Genomic DNA, 20,533 nt, shown 5'->3' with positions numbered 1-20,533 from the left:
AAGAACGCTTATCTCTTGGGAAGCAGAGAAACAGGTTATCTGGAGGTCCCCCCAGGGGAGGGTTGGGGACACCAGAGAGAGGAAAGGGGGGTCAGGCCCTATCAATTCCTGACCTGGTGGCAGCCTATCAGATCTAAGCTGGAGATTAAGCTTAGAGGACTTCATGCTAGTACCTCATATTTGAACTCTAAGGTTCAAATCGAGGAATTATACTATGACAGGGGGGCTAGATACTAGGGACTGGGGCAGTTCCTGGAGGGGCCGTTCTCCCCTGGACAGGCCATTCTGCCCTAGACAGGGCATCCTATATGTGCAGAGCAGGCACATGTGCCAGCCCACTGTTGTGGGGTCTGGATGCTGGTGGGACAGTCCCTGTCTGGGGAGGAGCTGGAGAGCAGTGCCTGGGTGGAGGGGCTGGGTGCATGCGGGACAGTCTCTCTCTCAAGGGCTCCCCATCTTTGCAGGCAAGCTCCACAGGCATGCTCTCTGAGCACTCCGCCATGCTGCTGTTGGCAGCAGCGCGGAAGTGAAGGTGGCAATACACTTTGCCATGTCACCATTACAGTAAAAGTCACTTGAGTTACCCTGGTTTTATACTGATGCAGTTGAGAGCAGAATATGGCTCTATAAGTTTGTAAGTTGGTTTGGGGAATCTGTGTGGATGTAAGGTACTACATAAATTGGATTGGAAATGTGAGGGTGTTTTCTCAGAAATGTTGAAATCTAGTTCCTCATTTTAATTGATACATTTTTTACATGAGCAGCAAATTAAAACAATCCTTCATTACCAACTGTTTTTTATTCTTAAAGCAATTAGTGTAGAGATTGGGAGTCCCAGCTGATTTAGAATAAATTGTATTTGTTCACTGTAATTCATATTCATTTCAGTATAACTGACTGCCACGTAGAACGGATAGCAAAACAGAGAAGTTGTCAGCGAGTGAAACTCTTGGTATGTATTTAAACTCTGTGTACATGGTGATTGACAGTGGACTTATTCACATTTGGTTTTGGGTGGAAGAATTCATACCTACCTGCTCCTTATATCTATTATGACTTTGGCTCTGGGCACTGCACCTTTAATGACATTACTTCACTGCTGCAGAAACAGTTACCACTTCATGGCAGATATAGTCTGCTACAGACAAAAGATACCCTCTTTGGGCTGTCTTAGGTATGTATATGAAGCCCATTACCACGGTATCTTCACAATCTCTAATGTATTTAGCTTCACAACACCCCAATAGGGGAGTGCTATTATTTGTACAGAGAAGAAACTGAGTCACAAAGTGACTAAGTAACTTGCCCAAGGTCACACAGGAAGGGCTTTAACCTGGGTCTCCCAAATCCCAGACTAGCACTCTAACCACTGGATTATGTTTCCTTCTGTTATCTTCCCAAGAACTTTACCGTTGCTTTTTCTTATTTTCTTAATATGAATGTGAGAATGTTGCCTTTTGTGAAAAAAACTACCACCACCAAACCTTTCCTGTTATTTGTATATCGGTGGATGAAGGGCCGTACATAGGACGTTTTCTCACATTTTGAATCAAGTTTGGCAGAATATTCCAGCACTTAGCTAGAAGGCTAAACTACCCAGAAAATAGTTCAGGGAGAACCAGGAATTACCAATAAAGGGCCTTGTGACCTGACTCTTGTACAAAAAAAATCAGTGCATGCTTAAAACTGGTTGATTGGGCTGGAGATTCATTTATTTTTATTTTTTTAAGACATGGGTAAGGACATAAATGTGGATGGAATTGTGTATGTAGCAAAATAAAGTATTTTATTCAACATGGTGGAATTACACAAGTGCGTAAAGAACTCCAGACAGGGCCTCGTTCTGGTTGGGTGATGGGTTGGGGGCATTTCTCAAGCATTACATCATTATCTACGTTCCCAGCATTCAAGTGCAGTCAGCCAAGATGTTCATAAGAATTCTTTAACAATCAGATACATGGAATCTACAGACACACCATCATGTTGCAAAGGAAATGACTGAAAAGCCAGTGGGGCTGGCAAACATTTCAGAAAGAGTCTGTGGAAGGGCTCACTTCTTCTTCTGTAGTTGCCTCGCCAGCATGTCAGCCTGTTTGGGAACAAAGACATTTTTTTTTTTTAAATTCCACAATTTATTGGGCCTGATTCTCCATTTAATTGCATTTGATTGATCTCAGACAATTTGTTCAGCATCTAGCACAGTGGAGTTGTGATCCACAGTCAGGGCAGTACAAATAAATAATTTTCCCAGTCTTTCAAATGCTGAATGTTTTTCTGCCTAAGTGGGCACTCCAGCCATTATGTCTGGCTTTCATTACTCCTTCAAATCTTTCCTTTGAAGACTTACATCTTCCAACTAACTTTCTACCACTCACCTACCCCTCCTTGCCTGACTGTGCTCCCTAAAAATTCATTATTATTATATGTATATTAAGGAAACAACAGAGGCCACATTCAGATATCCCTGTGATAGGAGCAGTGTAAGAACTTGAATAACCTGGACGTTTTATCTCTTGAGCTCTTCCTATCTGAACACTTGTCCTGGCCATGATTCTGAACTTTACACAGGAGATGCCCAGCATCTTCCTAGATCTTTACGTTCTTTTGGGCAGACAGCTGTGTTTGTTGTTTGTCTTAAAAAGCCTTGGCATTACAGAAAATACTTCTAATCATTGACAATACTGGATTGTTCACTACTCCCCCCACTTTTGCCTCTTCTGCTAAATGCTGAGGCACTCTGGCAGCTACTGGGGAAGGTTGCATGGTGTTCTTACCAGCAGTGTGTTCACAATGGTTTTCCTTGGGCTTCTCAGATAAGCACACTCTTCCCCATCACAGAGTTTGATTTCTTCTGAAGCCTGAACTCACAAACAAAACAAATACATTTCCGGGATTGGGTGGCTACATGGTCTTTCATCCCTAAATTGAATCCAGCCCTGCTCTGTCATGAAGACATTTATATTCACAGTTAGGGGGAAAGAAACAAGGGATATAAACTCTCATGCTGTGGAGTATAAGCCTGAATGAGCAGATGACAAACTTTCACTGTGGAGGGTTATTACATAATTGTCCACTAGAGAGCGTCTTGTACTTTCCTCTGAAGCTGCTGGGACTGGCCAATTTGAGAGTCAGGATATTGGACTAGAATGAGTGACAAGTCTGATCCGATACAGCAATTCCTATAACCCTAGAAGTGGAAGCTTGACCATCTGATGGCTGTCTGGTGTCCTGTGTGAAATGAGTTAGTAGCCTCAATGCAGGACCTACAAGGTATTTTTCTATTAACAGAGCTATGGCATTAGCTTATATTTCTCTGTTACCTCTTCAAGCCTTTCCAATGTGCATGAAATTTGCTGCGCTCTAATGTCTGGATATTGGATGGTGACGAAATTCAGTGAATGCATATTGGGGAGGAAAAGTCCCCCAAATGGCGTGAACTCAAGATGGAATCCTTCACATGGATCTGCCTTGAAGGGCAGCTGACATGCTGCAGGAAAGAAGGAAATGGTGCATGCCTTAAAGCTAGCATAGGAAAGCACTAAAGGCTGTCCAGCTTTGGCCCTCTCCCAGTTGTGTCTGTTAAGATGCCTCAGCTGTGCAGATCAGAAGAACCCCGAGCCTTGGGATAGTTCAGATCCTGATCTGTGTATCTGAAGGCATGTGCTCTGGGTGGTGAGCACAGGGCTGGGAAGTGGCGATGAAAGGTTTATCTCTATGTATGTCAGCATTTTCATTAAGGACCTGATCCTGAGAGGTGCTGAGCACCCACAATTCCCACTGGATCCCATGTGGCTGCTCAGCACCTCTCAGGATCAGTCCTTAAATTAGGGCTGCAGAACAAGATGTATTTAGAATGTACTGTGGGCTTTCGAGTAATACAGATCCCCCTAGGGAAAGGCTGGAACTCACCTCTGGAGTCTGTGGCAAATCTAGTTCTCTTTTCCCTCCAGGATACCAGCCGTGGGACCAGTGCTGAGCTCTTGACAGGTGGGTGCTGACTACTAGCAGTACAAAGAGCAAGAGCAGGAGAGGTCGTTGACATGCCATGGCACTGTCTGGCTGAGTGGGGAGATCCTGCAAGGAGAAGGGAGGAGCGAGTCAGACATGGCCTGGGAGCAGTCAGCAGAGGCAAAAGTCCCACAGCGTGCGTGGTTCTAGAGCCATATGGCAGGCAGTGCCTCATTTCCTAGCATGCAGTGCAGGGCGCACACAGCAGCATGGTCTGGTGGGAAGAGATTGGAACAGGGAGCCTTCGTTCTCTTCCCAGCTCTCCTCCTGGGTGACCCTGCGGAGGTTGCTGTCTGTCTGTGTTCCTCACCTGCATAATTTGGATAACAGTCACCTGCCTGGCAGGGTGGTTGTGAAGTCCAACTGGTTAACATCAGTAACAGGCTACGTGGCCCTCAGATGAAAATCACTTGGCTTCTAAAGGGGCTAAGGATAGCGTTATCTCAAGACCTGTAGGCAGATCTGGCCAAAAGAGCTAATGTGCTCTGGAATGCGTAAACAGGACTCTCAAATAGGAGGAGAGAGATTATTTTACCTGTATATGCCACTGGTGCGACTACTGCAGAAATACTGTGTCCAGTTCTGGTGCCCACCCATTCAGGAAGGATGTTGATACATTGGAGAGGGTTCAGAGAACAGCCACGAGAATGATTAAAGGATAAGAAAACCTGCCTTATAGCAATAGACTCAAGGAGTTCAGTTTATTTAGCTCAGTAAAGAGAAGGTTAAGGGGTGACTTGATTACAATCTATAAGAGGAGTGGCCAAACTTACTGATCCTCCGAGCCACATACAACAATCTTCAGAAGTTTGCGAGCCCAGGGTGCCTGCCGAGGCTTGTGCGGAGGGGGGTCTCGGGGATCAGGGCTGAAGCCTCACTCCTGCTGAAGCCCCGTGCACTGGCAGGTGCACCCTGCAGGGCTGAAGGCCTGAGACACCCTCCCTCCCCGCTGGACAAAAGCCAGAGGTGACGTGTGGCTGAGAGATGTAGGGTCTTGTGCCCCTCCCCAATTTTTGCCAGAGTTTTCCGGGTCCCCTCTCTGCACAGCAGCTGCTGGAGCCTGCAAGCTGGGAGCTGCGGCTGTGGGGAGACTGGAGAGGCAGCGGCAAACAGCTGGAAGCAGCGGGGAGCGGCCACTAAGGATAAGGGGAGTGTGTGCGTTGGGGTCATGACTGATGCTGTTGGGGAGGCCCAAACCTTTATATTGTGCCCCCCCTCAGCAAGCATTAGTCGTCTCTGACAGAAGCTCCTAGACCCACCACCCTGCTGCAGGGCAGAAGCCCTGAGCTCTCCCCCCAGTGTGGTAGGCAGAGAATGGGAAGGTTTATAAAAGAGCTGCAGTTTGGCCATCCCTGGTCTATAAGTACCTACAGGGGGAACAAATTTGACAATGGGCTCTTAAGACTAGCTGAGAAAGGCATAACATGATCCAATGGCTGGAAGTTGGAGCTAGACAAATTCAGAGTGGAAATAAGATATACATTTTTCACAGTGAGGGTAATTCACATTTGGAACATTCTCCATCACTGACAAATTTTAAGTCAAGATTGGATGTTTTTCTAGAAGATCTGCTCTAGGAATTATTTTGGGGATGTTCCCTGGCCTGTGTTCTACAAGAGGTCAGATGAGATGATCACAAGGGTCCGTTCTGGCCTTAGACTCTCTTAATCTGATGGGACTCCCAGCCTGTGCTGCCTCCTCCTGGATGTCACCTCATTGGGTCTCCCTGGTCCTGCCTTCAACTAAGCAATCCTGGAAGGGACTGATAACTGCACTAAAACTTACACCAGTGCAAAGCAAACTGGGGCTACTCTGGATTTATCCCAGCACCTCTGAAACCCCAGTGGCATTACTCTGGATTTACACTGATCTTTCCAAAACTCCACTGAGTCAGTGGCATTACTCTGGATTTATGCTCGTGTAACAGAGGGCAGGATTGGGCCCATAGTGTTGGGGCGTTTGCACTGGCTGGGGAAAGGGAGGAGTTACTGATCCCAGAGGTCTTTCCCCAGGGTTCTGTGGTGCAGGTTTGAGAGAGCAGGGCAAAATGAAAAGCTCTGAACGTGCTCCATTGCACCTGTACGGCCAAGCCCTGCAGTCAGCTTTGCTCCCTGAGTTAGAACAGTTTGCAACTGACTCTGGTGCCATCCCTTTGTTGACAGCTTCCTGCATTTGTTAGGTGGAGCTAACCTAAGTGCCAATCCATCATCCCCTCTCACTTACTGGTCAATGGTACAGCAGAACCTCAGAGTTATGAATACCAGAGTTATGAACTGACCAGTCAATCACACACCTCATTTGGAACCAGACATATGCAATCAGGCAGCAGCAGTGACCAAAAACCCCCCTACAAAAACCACAGTTTTTTTAGAATGATCATACAGAGTCCATTCATCCAGTATCCTGTCTTCCGACAGTGGCCAATGCCAAGTGTCCCAGAGGGAGTGAACCTAACAGGTAATGATCAAGTGATCACTCTCCTGCCATCTATCTCCACCCTCTGACAAACAGAGGCTAGGGACACCATTCCATACCCATCCTAGCTAATAGCCATTAATGGACTTAACCATTATGATTTTAAATCCTGTTATAGTCTTGGCCTTCACAACCTCCTCAGGCAAGGAGTTCCACAAGTTGACTGTGCGCTGTGTGAAGAACTTCCTTTTATTTGTTTTAAACCTGCTGCTCACTCTTTTTGAAGTTCTTCACAGTCTGCTTTGGTCTTAACTATCTTGAGCAGTTTAGTATCATCTGCAAACTTTGCCACCTCACTGTTTACTCCTTTCTTCAGACCATTTATGAATAAGTTGAATAGGATTGGTCCTAGGACTGACCCTTGGGGAACACCACTAGTTACCCTCTCCATTCTGAAAATTTACCATTTATTCCTACCCTTTGTTACCTGTCTTTTAACCAGTTCTCAGTCCATGAAAGGCTCTTCCCTCTTATCCCATGACAACTTAATTTATGTAAGAGCCTTTGGTGAGGGACCTTGCCAAAGGCTTTCTGGAAATCTAAGTCCATGGATCCCCCTTGTCCACATGTTTGTTGACCCCTTCAAAGAACTCTAATAGATTAGTAAGACACTATTTCCCATTATAGAAACCATGTTGACTATTGCTCAACAATTTATGTTCTTCTATGTGTCTGACAATTTTATTCTTTACTATTGTTTCAACAAATTTGCCCAGTACTGACATTAGACTTTCTGGTCTGTAATTGCTGGGATCACCTCTAGAGCTCTTTTTAAATATTGGCGTTACATTAGCTATCTTCTAGTCATTGGGTACAGAAGCTGATTTAAAGGGCAGGTTACAAACCATAGTTAATAGTTCCACAATTTCACATTTGAGTTCTGTACAGTGTTAAACGCAAACTATTGAAAAAATATTGGGAAAGCAGCATTTTTCTTCTGCATAGTAAAGTTGCAAAGCTGTATTAAGTCAATGTTCAGTTGTAAACTTTTGAAAGAACCGCCATAATGTTTTGTTCAGAGTTACGAACATTTCAGAGTAATGAACAACCTCCATTCCTGAGGTGTTCGTAACTGAGATTCTACTGTATTCTCAAGCCACTGAGCACAATATCCTAAATCTGGGACAGAAGTGTGTAATTTTACCATCTTTATTTTACAACCTAAAGAAACTGCAGTAACAACTATATACCAACGCTTTGTGCTTCTCTAGCACAAAGGGCCTTGAGGGGATTATTATGCTCCTTTTAAACATGGAAATATTGAGATGTTAAGTGACTTTCCCAAAACCACACAGCAAGTCAGTGGCAGAGTTGGGATTAGAAATCAAAAATCTTGATTCCCCCTCTGCACCCCAGGCAACAGTTTATAGCACTTCCCCATTCCACCAGACACTGCATCATGAACTCTTCTGAGCATGTCTCAGCGGTCAGGATTTAGTGTGATCTCAGTGAGGATTTAAAGTTTTCTCAGCCAGGTGCCAGGTCTGTCATTAAGTCAGGATGGAATTTCATTCATTCATGGCATAAAGCAGTGCCTATAATCAGTGACTAAATTTTCTTAACTCTATCTCAAAATCCTCTCTCTCTTTTTCCTGAAGGCTCCGGGCACTTGAGTCTGTGACATCCCAACCCATTTTAAGCTTTGATAGGAAAACTCCCACTGCAAACCTGCCCTGTTCAAGGGCTCTGATGGTCATCAAAGACCACAAGCACTTGGACATTGTGGGGCTGAGTGCAGGCTAGATAGAGATTAGATGGGATCCTACAGGGTTCTCTCACTCATGTCAAGAATATTCATTATAAGAATTTTTTTCTCCTCTTGGCTTTTTTTAAAGCAACTGCATAACTAACTTGTGCAATGTATCCAGCCTGAAGCAGCGTGATACCATCTCCAAGCTAACACAGTTCTGCAGGGGAATTCACTCTGTGCCCAACTGCTGTGTGGTTCTCTGTCATTTCAAAATATTACCATCTTAACAAAAGAAAGATCAGCTATTACACAATGAAGATACTGTAGCTGGCAAGAGAAAGGCAACCCACCACCTTGCTGCTGAAATACTCAGGTTGTCTGGGGTTGATTAGCCACTATTTATGGTTTTGTTTGCATATCTAGAAGGCAAATTCTGACCCCAGTTTCACCAGTGGAAAGCTGGAGGAATTCCACTGGAGCCACTCCAGATTTACAATGCCCGCAGAATTTGACTCTATGAAACATAATCACGTACATGAAATCCATTTGCATTTAATGTCTTTAGGATACCGTGCCCCCAGAAGTACTTCTGTTATCAGATTTGCTTGTAACTAACACGGTTTGCAAATCATGAGAGAAATTTAGTTACTCACCCTGTTCCGGTCTCCTGCTCACTAAGACCTTAGACTTCACCAATGCCTACACAGTTTGCTCTCTTTCAGTATTTATACCATCCCCTGTGTGCTTTGGTGTAATTGGTCTCCCACTCTATTGGGGTTGCCTGCTGACGTTCATTGCATACTCTGCTGATGACGATGTGCATGGATAGGTTTAAGCCCTCTTGCCACTGGGCTGGTGCTCTGATGAGACAGTATTGAGAAAGGTGTTCCCAGAAGAGCCTGCCTGCCAGCTCATTAGCTGGCAAAGACCCCTTGAGCTCTGCAGTGGAAGTTTCCTTGTGTCCATAAGCAGATGGGAGCAGAGCTGTATTGCAGGGAGTTGTTAACAGTGGTAAAGGGCATCCAATTTAAATAGTGGCTCTTCAGCATCTACTGATGTCTGGGGCCATAAGCAGCCTCATGAGTGAGGCCTTTCTGCTAGTGAGCACTGCAGTGGAGTCCGTCTCAAACTGAGATATGGACTCATCTCAAAAATTCGGGGGGCCGGAGGTGAAGTTGGTTAGTCAGATCTGGGCTTTTGGGCCTGGGCCTTTATAGAGAGAGGGGTCAGTGGTGGAGCTTACATCCAGAACCAAACTCGGGTTCTCAGAAAAGGATTTTGCCTCATGCTGATCTCTGGCTACGAGATTCCTACATCCCCTCCAGCTCTTACAGGCATACTGCATCTGTCCGAGCTAGGCTGTAGGCACCTTGCAGGCGGCCGGGACTTGTTCGCATACACCAAGCAAATGCAATCAGAGACTGGTGAAGAAGGCAGCTAATGGAATAAGGTTGCCATAAGGTCCTCTAATGCAAGATCTATTCAGCAGGGGGTGCTTGCATGAACATACAATTAATGAGGCCAAAGTCAGACCTACTGCAAGGATATGAAATTCCCAGTGAAGTCAATAAGAGTTGCACCTACTTACCCAGAGGCTGCATTTGGGCCAGTGCATGTGTGATATTAGGGTGCACCACAATGTGGAAAATCAGGCATTTAGGGCTAAGGACTGTGTAAAGAAGAAGTAGCTTAGAACTAGAGATGGATCCAGATGGGAACCCCAGATCCCAGCGCCCCTCCTCCCCTGCAGGATCTGGAGGCATTTAAATCCAGATCCTAGTTCACACCATCCCCCAGGAAATTCTGATATTTTGATATTTGTTTTTGTCCTGAATCGGGTTGAAAATTGAAAATGTGTAATGAAACAGACAGTTCAGAAAAATTTAGATTTGAAAATGTCAGAACTGATTCACTTTGGGGTGGTTGATATTAATCTGAACCCACTTGAGATGCTCCAGTGCCTCATGGGAGTTGTAGTTTAGGTGCTTCATGCCCCTGTTCTCCCCTATAGGCTGGGCTCCCTGGTCAGACTACATCTTCTATGATGCACTGTGTCCTCTTCCTCAGGTAGAGAAGCTATCGGGTGTCATGGGAGATATAGTCCAACCAGGGAGCCCAGTCTTTAGGAGAGAATGGGGGCTTGAGGCACCCAAAGTACAACTCCCATAAGGCACCACTGCAGCTCATGCTGATGCACAGATTAATTGCAACCCAACTTGAAACACAATGTTTTGTTTAGATTTTCCTGATGGAAAAACTGATTTTTGGGGGCAAAAATCAACATTTTCCCCTCAGAAAATTTAAATTTTCTGTCAAAACAAGATTTTTATGGAAAATTCCAGACCAGCTCTAACTCACACTTGGACCCTGCCTCTGAAATGGGCTGAACTGGAATCCCAAACATCTCAAGGTGCATAAGTAACTTCTGAGACACATCCAGCCGGAAGCAGTGTGAATTTGAGGGACTGGGATCATCTGTTTCATGCTTGTCTGAATGAGAGACAGCCAGGGTGGCACATTGGCCTAAACATATAAATAAGCCAATAATAATCACAGATATTTATAAAGCATCTTCTGATCAAAAGGACCCCAAGGCAAACTTGCAAACTACTATACAAACCACTGAGAAACATCCCTTCACCAGCTGCTTGCTGCCCAAGGCATCAACTGCATCAGCTGTCCAGTGGTGTATGACATCAGCACACACCCGTTCAGGACAGGAGGTGACTGAGATGACTGTATCCAACTAATGCTGCAGGGGGAATAGAAATGGGCAGAATAAGCACTCTTCCTTGGTTGGAATTCGGCTTGGCCTCCAGCATCACCAGCTCAGCTCCTACACAGTGTGTCACAGTCTCTTTAATGACCACAGTCAGCCATGGCATTGGTTTTATTTCCTGTCCAAAAGGTGGCACTTCCAGCCACTGAGCACCCCTTCTCACCATGCTAGTGGAAGGATTGATTCAGTGCGAAGTACAGCACCTACTAATTCACCCACACCGTTCCAATAGCAACTTGAGCCCAAAGCTACAAAATATTTAGAGTCCTAACTTCCACTGATTTAAACTGAAGTTAGGTGCCTGAATACATCTGAGGATCTGGGCCTTGGTGACCTGAGAGGATCTCCCATACAAATACTCAACCAGACCCAGCCCTGCTTAGTTTGAGGTACCTCAGAGGTGGCACCACTGGAGGCCATTGGGTCTTGCCCTGTTCTCACGTGATGGGACAACCTAAAAGGCACTTTCATGTTCTTATAGATTCGTAGACTTTAGGACTGGAAGGGACCTCGAGAGGTCATCGAGTCCAATCCCCTGCCCTCATGGCAGGACCAAATACTGTCTAGACCATCCCTGATAGACATTTATCTAACCTACTCTTAAATATCTCCAGAGATGGAGATTCACAACGCTCCCACGCAATTTATTCCAGTGTTTAACTACCCTGACAGTTAGGAAATTTTCTAATGTCCAATCCTAAAATCTCCGCTTGCTGCAGTTTAAGCCCGCATTGCTTCTTGTTCTATTTCATTAGATGCTAAGGTGAACAAGTTTTCTCCCTCCATCCCTGATGACACCTCCCTTTTAGATTACCTGAAAACTATCATGTCCCCTCTCAGTCTTCTCTTTTCCAAACTAAAATAAACCCAATTCCTTTCCAGCCTTCCTTGATAAGGTTCATGTTCTCAAGACTTTAATCCATTCCTTGTTGCTCTTCTCTGGACCCTCTCCAATTTCTCCACATCTTTCTTTGAAATGCGGTGCCTGATACTAGGAACTGGCACACAAATACTCCAGTTGTGAACGTAACCAAGTGCAGAGTAAGCGGAGAATGACTTCTCTGTGTCTTGTTTACAACACACCTGTTTAATGCATCCCAGAATCCACGTTTGCTTTTTTTGCAACAGTATCACACTGTTGACTCAGTATTTAGCTTGTGTCGCACTATGAACCCCGCTAGATTCTCTTTCTGCATAACTCTTTCCTAGACAGTCCCCTCTTCCCATTCTGTATGTGTGAAACTGATTGTTCCTTCCTAAGTGGAGCAGCTTTGGCTTTGTCTTTATTGAACTTGCATCGGGTTTTGTACCGACTGAGACGCGCATTTTCCCTCCAATTTATTCAGATCATTTTGAATTTTTGACGCTGTCCCTCCAACAAAGCAGTTGCAATCCCTCCCAGTTTGGGTTATTGTCCTCACTTAATAAGCGTACTTGTTCTATGCCACCATCTAAGTCGTTGATGAAAAGATTATTGAGATTCAGTAGCCGGTCCTAAAATCCCTGCGGAACCGACTTGTTATACCTTTCCAGCAGGACTTGGGGAGCCATTAAATGAACCCTCCTAAGTACGGTTTATTCGCAGCCAGTTAATGCCACTTCCACCTTTATAGTAGCGCCGATCCGCTAAATTTGTATTTGCCTAGTTTATCGATAAGAATATCATGCGAGACTGTATGCAAATGCGTATTACCTGACGTCTAGGTATACACACTCCACCGCTTCTTTCCTTATCCCACAAGACCTCGTTATCCTAGTCAAAGAAAGCTAATCAGATTTGGTTTGACACAATTTTGTTCTTTTAACAAATCCATGCTGGCTAATTCCGCTGTTCACCTTACCAACCTTCCAAGTGTTTTGCAAAATGATATTCTTTAATTACTTTGCTGCTTTATCATCCTGGCACAGAAGTTAAACTAACTGGTCTGTAGTTCCTGGGTTGTTTTATTCCCTTTTTATTAGATGGGCAACTATATTTGCCCTTTTCCCAGTCTTCTGGAATCTTTTCTGCCCGTCTCCATGACTTTCCAAAATAATAGCTAGAGGCTCAGATACTCCTCTATTAAACCTCTTTGAGGTATTTCTAGGATTGCATTTCAGCCAGGCCCTGGTGACTTGCAGGCATAGTAACTTTTCTAAGTGATTTTAAACCTTGATCTTTTTTTATTTAATCTTCTAATGCCTACGGCACACGTTCGTGAAACCCCTTCCCATGAACGAGCATTCGACTATGTTAGACATTCCTTATGTATATGTGTGTATCTGTAATAACAAATGAAGTTCATTAAGATCTCTGCTTATTTCCATGTTTCCCTATTACCTGTTTCTTCTCCTCACCTGAGCAGGTAAGCGCCTACCCTGTCATTGTCTTCCTCTTTGCTTCTAATGCTCACTCTGTGTCGATTAACGAAAGTCTCTTGTTTCGCCTTTATTCTCCATACGCATAGTTATGAGCTCAATTTTGTCGCCTTTTGACCTTTCCTAACTTGGCCCCTGCATTCCCGTGTTATTTGCCTATATTCATCCTTTGTAAATCTGACCTAGTTTCATTTTTTATATTGACTGCCTTTTTATTTGTAGGTCATGCGCAAAGATCTCGTGGTTAAGCCAAGGTGGTCTTTGCCCAACATTTTTCTATCTTTCCTACCCATCGGAATAGCTTGCTTTTTTGGGGCCCTTAAGAAGTGTCCCCTTGAAAACTGCCATCTCTCCTTGCAGTTGTTTTTTCCCCCTCAGTCTTGATTCCAATGGGACCTTATCAGCTCCTCTGAGCTTACGGCAAATCCACCTTCCTGAAATCCATGGTCTCTATTTTGCTGTACTCCCTTCTACCCTTCCTTAGAATTGCAAACTCTATGATTTCATGATCACTTTCACCCAAGCTTCCTTCTACTTACAAATTCTCAACGAGTTCCTCCCTATTTGTTAAAATCAAGTCTTACGCCGGATCTTCATTCAAGTTCCCTCTCACTTCTCTCCTTTCAACCCTAAACAAGCCAGTATTTGTTCAGTATCTCCAGGCCTCTAGCTATCTTGGGTGCCCTTCTCTGGACCTCCCCATTCATGCCGGGATCTTTGTTAAGATGAGGGCATGAAAACTGGGCTCAGCTCCCCGATAAGCGTGCTCTGTCACTGGCTAGAATGCTCCTGTAAGCGCATCCTGTATCACTGCATCTCAACGCGACATGGAAAGCAGCTGGGCATTTTCCAGCCCAAGTGATATCCGGCAGCTGGAAGCTCTTTGTCTAATAGGGAAAATGTAACCTTGCCAATGTGTGAGGTTAAACTCATTTTGTGAGCGGACAGGCAGACACAGCGTTTGTAAATTAACTTATTTCTGAGACACTGGAAGGTTTGGGAGGTGTCACTTTCTTTTTATTACATGAATTTCCTCTTGTAGCACTGTTGACCCTGGCTTAAAAACCCTGATAAGCAATTTGCTTTGGATCTTTTCACTTTTGTTAGCTCATCAACACCTCCTTCATTCCCTGCCTGTTGATATGATGACTGCAAGGGAATGCTCAGTATCAAATACGAAGATGCCACATTTATATCGGGCGCCCCATCCCAAAGGGGCACAAACAGAATGCCCCAAAATACAGCCTGCATTGCTTCAGCCCCCGTGGAATTGCAGTTACCTCTAGTGTGGAATACAGTTGATTAATACACACCCCACAGCATCACACTACTATTCAGCACCAGACACAGTGATACATCCCTTATGTAGCTGAAACTCCAGTGGGCTGGGAATGGCTGAGCCATTACAAACGTTGAATCTATCTACCCATGTAAGTATTCTCACACTTCTTATCAAAGTGTCTGTTCTATCCTGATTATCACTTCAAAAGTTTTCTCTTTTACTTAATTGGCCTCTCAGAGTTGGTAAGACAACTCCCACCTTTTCCTGCTCTCTGTACATATATATCTCTCCTCAATATATGTTCCATTCTATGCATCTGAAGAAGTGGGCTGTAGCCCACGAAAGCTTATGCTCAAATAAATTTGTTAGTCTCTAAGGTGCCACAAGTACTCCTGTTCTTTTTGCAGTAGGCAGCATGTCATTCCCAAAGCTGGACTCTAGCCAGGATATCAGCTAACAGTCCTGCTGTATGAAAAGCACGGAGGGATCTCGATGGGCACCAATATCAGAACTTACATCTGTAATGAGCCAGAGAGGGACCTTCTCTAAAAGGAAAGAGGGAATGGCCTCTCTGCTGGGAGTGCCACAGAGATGCTGGCTAGTCCCTAATATGGCAGTGGTTTATGGGAAGTGGGATGAATAACCTGTCATGCAAGCCACCAGACAGCTTTCAGCTGCTACAGACTGCAGTGTCTTTAAACACTAAATGTACAGCTCCGCTCACTACCCAACTCTCCTTTCATTGCTCCTCTCTAGTGAGGTCTGGGGGAGAGACAAGAAGCAAGCAGAAAGGAACCAGCTCTGACACGGACTTGGTTGTGATCGTATGTAAGTTACTTCACATCCCTGCCTTTGTTTCCCTTTCTTCAAAATCAGCTAACAACAATTCCTGATTTCACAGTCAGTTGATGTGAAATGAAAATAAGTGGCTAATATCACAATCCCCTTGGACTATGAAAAGTGCTATATAAATGCTGGGGAGGGTTTTGGGGGGGGGGGGCGGTTGTTGGTGCTTACAAAACAACTCAGGCAAGCAACTCCAAAACATGAAGGAGAATTGCAGAGGAAAGCACCAGGACCTGAATATCACTAGATATTTGAATAGGAAGGAAAGGAAGAAGGTGCTTTCATTCCCAGCTGCTGCCAAGATTCTCTGATTTCCTGCCAGAAGAATTGGGAGCGCTTTTCAGTCCAAGATGAAAGATCCCACCTGATGATAATGGTGGCATGTACAGATGGCACTAATGCTGCAAAGCCAAAGCCCGTGCTAGGGTAGGGAAAGACGCTGCTTCGGGCACTGAAGCCTTCTGTTATTGTTGGCAACTTCAAGCCAGTGCGCAGATGGGGATGGCAGAATCTCACAGCGCATTGGCCAAGTGGAACAACAGGCTGGTTCTGATGTCACGGTGCTCAAATGTATGGAAATATCCTGCTGTCTCCAAAGGGATCTGCTTGAACTTCAGAATAACTCAGTCTGGAGAAGCACTGGCGTCACCTTAGAAGAGGAAACTTAAGCCTTATCTTTGGTGATAATTCCCTGCAACCTCTAACCCTCAAGTAAAAATAAGGCTTCCTGAGGGATGTGATAGCACCTGGCAGGCCCATATTGATGAGCTGGTAGAGCAAGATGCTGCTCTGTACAGAGTCATGAATTAATTCTCTTTTAGAGGTGTCCAAGCCGGGGGAGCCTCCGGATTCATACCGTGATAAGCATTCACACTAAACTCTCATACTCCAGGGCATAAATTAGTTGCTGGAAAGGTCAGGCAGGAAGACTTTCCTCTTGCATACGGCAATTAACATTGTACAGGTGCATACAGAGGGCTGTAGTTTGCCTTTCTCAGAGGCAGATCAGACATGATCAAGTGGCCTGATCTGGCATGATGAGCAACTATGCGCCCCACAGTAAGAACCCACCAGGATCCTCCTACATATCACAGTAACATCTAGGGGCCTCAACCGAGAGACAGACCCTGCTCCCGACAGCTTAGAACCTACATAGACGAGAGAGGGGGAATACTGTGATCCCCCTTTTGCAGCTGGAAAACTGAGGCAATATGGGTTTTGTCCAGTTCCACTGATCTTAGTGGGAATCTTACCATTGATTGCAGTGGACTTTGGATCCAGCCTTTGGTGATTTACTCACGATCACACGGGGAGTCTGTGGCAGAGCTGGGAACTGAGGCCAGATCCCCTGAGTCCCACTCCAGAGCCTTAAACAGAGCCCATTACGTGCCCCTTTGCCCCTGCTGCCTCTGTAGCCACCTCCCCATCCAGGGCTTAATGGGTGGGGGCTGGGTAAGTCTGCTGTGAAAAATGATATTGAACATGCAAATATCACTTTTCACAGCAGACTTACTTACAGCTAGCAAGTCTAAAAAACCCCCAACAACCCAAAAAAACCACACACACACACACACACACACAAAACAACAAGAAAAAAGACAAGAATGTTCAAAGCACCTTATTTGTGTTTCTATTCTGTTTAGGTCCAGTAAAGAATAGACACAACTGTGCATTATTTTTTTTATTATTGAGGCTGCAAAAAAACCCACCACCCCACATAGATATATTACTAAGATTTAGAAGTGTGTCTTTGCATATTTATTTATTTTTCCTAAAGTTAATTAAGTATTTTAGGAAAAATTGTCAAAGTGGCCACCAGCAGAATTGGTGGCTGAACTCTGAGGCCACCGAAAAGTTTGCTGCGAGAACACCTGCACTAGCTCATTGATCCAAGCTGCAATGGTTGGTTGCTGGGGAAATGGCAACTGATTTCCAAAGGGTTTTTTTTTGTTTGTTTGTTTTTTTTTAAGGAGGGAGGTATTTCTGTGGGCTTAGGGTAAGAGAGCATTTTAAAATCACCTACTTTTTGGAAGCAAAGTTGACTTGACATTGGTCCCTTGATGCATAATACCCCGTGTTTCTGCAGCACCTGCCCTCTGAAGGCCTGACAACCCTGTGCAAACATTAATGAGCTAAGCTTCTTGACATTCCTATGAGGTATGTAATTGTTGTTAGCTTTGTGTTTTAGATGGGGAAGCTGAGGCCATGAGAGGCCTGTGGCAGGAACAGAAATTAAATCGCCTGCCTCCCAGCCCCGTGCTTTAACCCTAACACCATTTTGATTCTGAGGTTCTCCAGAGGCAGCTTTGATCTAGTGACCTGAATGCAGGGCAGAATGTCAGGACTCCTAGTGGTGCTGCTCACTCGGTGTGTAACCCTGAACAAGTCATTTGACTCTCCAGTGCCTCGGTTGCTCAGTCTGTGAAAAAGAGATGACAATGCTGCTCACATATCTTGAGCTTGATAGTCCAATATAAATGGAAAGCAATGTTATTAATGAATGTCTGAACAGCCCTTTGAGCTGGTGGGATGAAGGATACAACAGAAGTGCAAATGATTAGTAATACATTTAGCATGAAATCAGTGCAAAGTTGCTTTAAATATTCCTTTAGAAATATAGAGTAGCCGAGATGGGGCTATTTACGAGGAGGTTCTACCGTTTCTTAGGTGGTATGAGCAAATCTAAAACAAGATTAAAGCAGGAGGATAACCCGCCAGCAACGTGATTTTAGCCGTCGTCGTCTTTTCTTTCTGGAATAGAAAACTCGCAAGTTAATGCTTAAATATGACTGCAGCTGGCTTTTCTCTCCCTGCACCCCCGCTCTTTCAGAGCCCTCTGCACTTAGTCGTAATTGGACAGCACTGTTGAGAAAAAGAAGGCAAAGTATTAATAAAAGAACAGAGGCAACTTAAAAGGCCAAATTGACTCAAGGTTCCAAAGCAAAGAGCCAGGGCACAATCAATAAGCTCATTTCCGTCCATGTCACTTTATGACAGCCATGAAACATAAGCACATGGCTAGAGAGGAGTGAACAAAACCCAGGGGGGGAATTTGGTCCATGGATTTAGCTTTTCTTTCTGCTGGGAAATTGTTCCCAAACAGATGATGACTTCTGTTCATTTATCCACCAGGCAGAATAGTTGATGCTAACAGATTTTGGACTATTGATTCTTTTGATTATTAACTGTTCACCACAGGTATTCACAATTCACACTGATTGGTCACCTGGGTTCACAGATTTTAAGACCAGAAGGACAATGTTGTCGGACCTCCTAGATAGAATTTCACTCAGTAATTTCTACCCCAAGCCCATCACTTCTGGCTGAGCTAGAATATATCTTTTTGAAAGAGATCCAGTCTTGATGTGAAAACTTCAAGTGATGGAGAATCCACCACATCTCTAGCTAAATTGTTCAAATGGTTAATTACCTTCACTTGAATATGTGCACCCTATTTCTAGTCTGAATTTGACTAGTTTCAACTTCTGGTCATTGGATCTTGTTATGCTTTTATCTGCCAGACTAAAAACCCTTCACAATCCGAGGTCTTTCCTCCATGTGGGAACGCATGGTATAATTTCTGTTTCATGTCTGGGTGACCCCACTTTATAAACAATTTCTTTTCTCAGAGAGGGGGGTGAATTAGGTAAGTGAGCATTTTAGGAACACGTGCATATATGCGCACACACACAGAAACAAGCCCAGGGAATTTCAGGAAATAGTAAACCATTTCCTCTTCTCCTTTGCACAAGGAACAGGATTTGACGTAGCTATCTACAGGGCTCACCAATTTAAAAATAACCAGGTTCCTTCTTGCCTGGGGAAGACAGACAGTTCTGTCAGGTTTGGCCGCCCAGCAGCCTTTACATTCCACTTCCCCTCATCATATTCACACCTGGTCATTGCGTGTGCCTGTACATGGGTGGCCCTGTTCATGAAGGCTGCATCCAGAGCCTTATCTCTCTGATGTAGGGAATGTCTACGCAACAAAAGCTGTGCACAGGCTTGGCTGCCTGAGCTAGAGTGAATCCAGCTAGCGTGGGTAACAAGAGCAGTGAAGCCAGCACAACATCTGCTCCTGAGTGGGCTAGCTGAGTACATACTCAGAGTCTGCGCCAGGCTTCCACCTCCTGCGTGGAAGCCCATGATGCACCCTCTCCACTACTCTCACCACCTGTGCTAGCTGGATTCAAGCTTGCTGGGGTAGGTTAGCTCACACACAGCTAGTGTTGTGGTGCCAGACCCTTAACTGCTTGAATACCAAGAGGCGAGGGACCACATCTGAACACAACTTAATGAATGAGAGCAGAGGAATTCTGAAACAATAGAAAATAAATCAGTGACATCCTCGCCCACAGTATCCTGTTCCACTCTATTACCACGGGGCTCACAGCAAGGGAGAAATAAAGTGAGTGGTTCTACTCCAAGCTCCAACCACCAGAAAAGCTCCTCTCTCAAGGGAGACCACTCAACAGATTGTGCTGGTGTTCACTTATAAACATGCATGTTGGCTGGGCTCTTTGGTCTTCACTCCTCCTCAGTGGGGCTGGAGGGCATCCGGGCTCGACTTCCCCTTGGTGGGGCCTGGGTGCCCTTCTGGTTTCTTGTGTGTGTCTCCTTGATTGGGGGTAGACTAGTGGTGGTGTCTCCCAAGGCCAGGGCTTCCAAATGAGCTGGCACTCAGCACAGATTGTGCAGATCTTCATGATAGGATCCTACTTGCCCTTTCTTCCATGCAGTGAAATCCAGCCTACTAGCTAACAGTGGTAACTCCATCAACACCCACTGAGGCGAAGAGGGGCCAGAGATCACATCCCAGGCTCTCTCTCAGATGTTGCTGCCTCAGTTGCACTCAGATTCACATTTTCAGAGTTTTCTTTGCAACCATGAGGGTTGGAGACCATTACCAAAGGGACGTGGGCATTCCTGAAGGATCCTGAAGAAGCGAGAGGCTGGATTTTATCAGTTGGTTTTGGTACTGGGTGATTACCCTGGTAAGCAAGATGGCTGATTGAAGAGGGCTCTGCAGTGGAGTTTAGGAGCTGTGGGTTCAATTCTTGGCCCTTCCACTGATCTGCTGGGTGACCTTGGGCAA

General features: G+C 45.0%; 1 protein-coding gene and 1 long non-coding RNA gene across 3 annotated transcripts in view; one reads left to right on the top strand and one right to left on the bottom strand.

Moving 5' to 3' along the window:
• Positions 1 to 18,665, top strand: part of LOC116838073 (uncharacterized) — a 21,725-nt gene extending 3,060 nt beyond the window's left edge. The window contains exons 2-5 of one of the 2 annotated variants that reach the window (XR_004376855.1): positions 889 to 952; positions 15,349 to 15,420; positions 17,525 to 17,595; positions 18,637 to 18,665. This is a non-coding gene — a long non-coding RNA (uncharacterized LOC116838073). The remainder of the gene's footprint in view (positions 1 to 888; positions 953 to 15,348; positions 15,421 to 17,524; positions 17,596 to 18,636) is intronic. The other variant, XR_004376856.1, reaches the window with a different exon arrangement.
• Positions 1,258 to 8,884, bottom strand: LOC116838072 (progonadoliberin-2). The gene is made up of 4 exons (XM_032803069.2): positions 8,827 to 8,884; positions 3,910 to 4,074; positions 2,775 to 2,858; positions 1,258 to 2,089 (listed from the first exon to the last, which is right to left on the bottom strand). The coding sequence occupies exons 2-4, from the start codon at positions 4,045 to 4,047 to the stop codon at positions 2,051 to 2,053; spliced, it is 261 nt and encodes an 86-aa protein (XP_032658960.1). The 5' UTR covers positions 4,048 to 4,074; positions 8,827 to 8,884; the 3' UTR covers positions 1,258 to 2,050.
• Positions 18,666 to 20,533: the final 1,868 nt, after the last annotated feature.

Source organism: Chelonoidis abingdonii, chromosome 5 (assembly GCF_003597395.2).
Source record: "Chelonoidis abingdonii isolate Lonesome George chromosome 5, CheloAbing_2.0, whole genome shotgun sequence".
Lineage (NCBI taxonomy): Eukaryota > Metazoa > Chordata > Testudines > Testudinidae > Chelonoidis > Chelonoidis abingdonii.
The sequence above is the reverse complement of the archived record's forward strand: the minus strand, read 5'-3'. Positions and strand labels throughout refer to the sequence as shown.

Excerpts from the sequence above, each read along its gene's own strand:
- LOC116838072 (XM_032803069.2), bottom strand. The coding sequence starts at position 4,047 with ATGGCATGTCAACGACCTCTCCTGCTCTTGCTCTTTGTACTGCTAGTA. Across the intron at positions 2,859-3,909 it reads ATTTGCCACAGACTCCAGAG|GCTTCAGAAGAAATCAAACT; the intron begins GTGAGTTCCAGC and ends TTGTGAGTTCAG. Across the intron at positions 2,090-2,774 it reads CCATTGTGAACACACTGCTG|GCTGACATGCTGGCGAGGCA; the intron begins GTAAGAACACCA and ends GTTCCCAAACAG.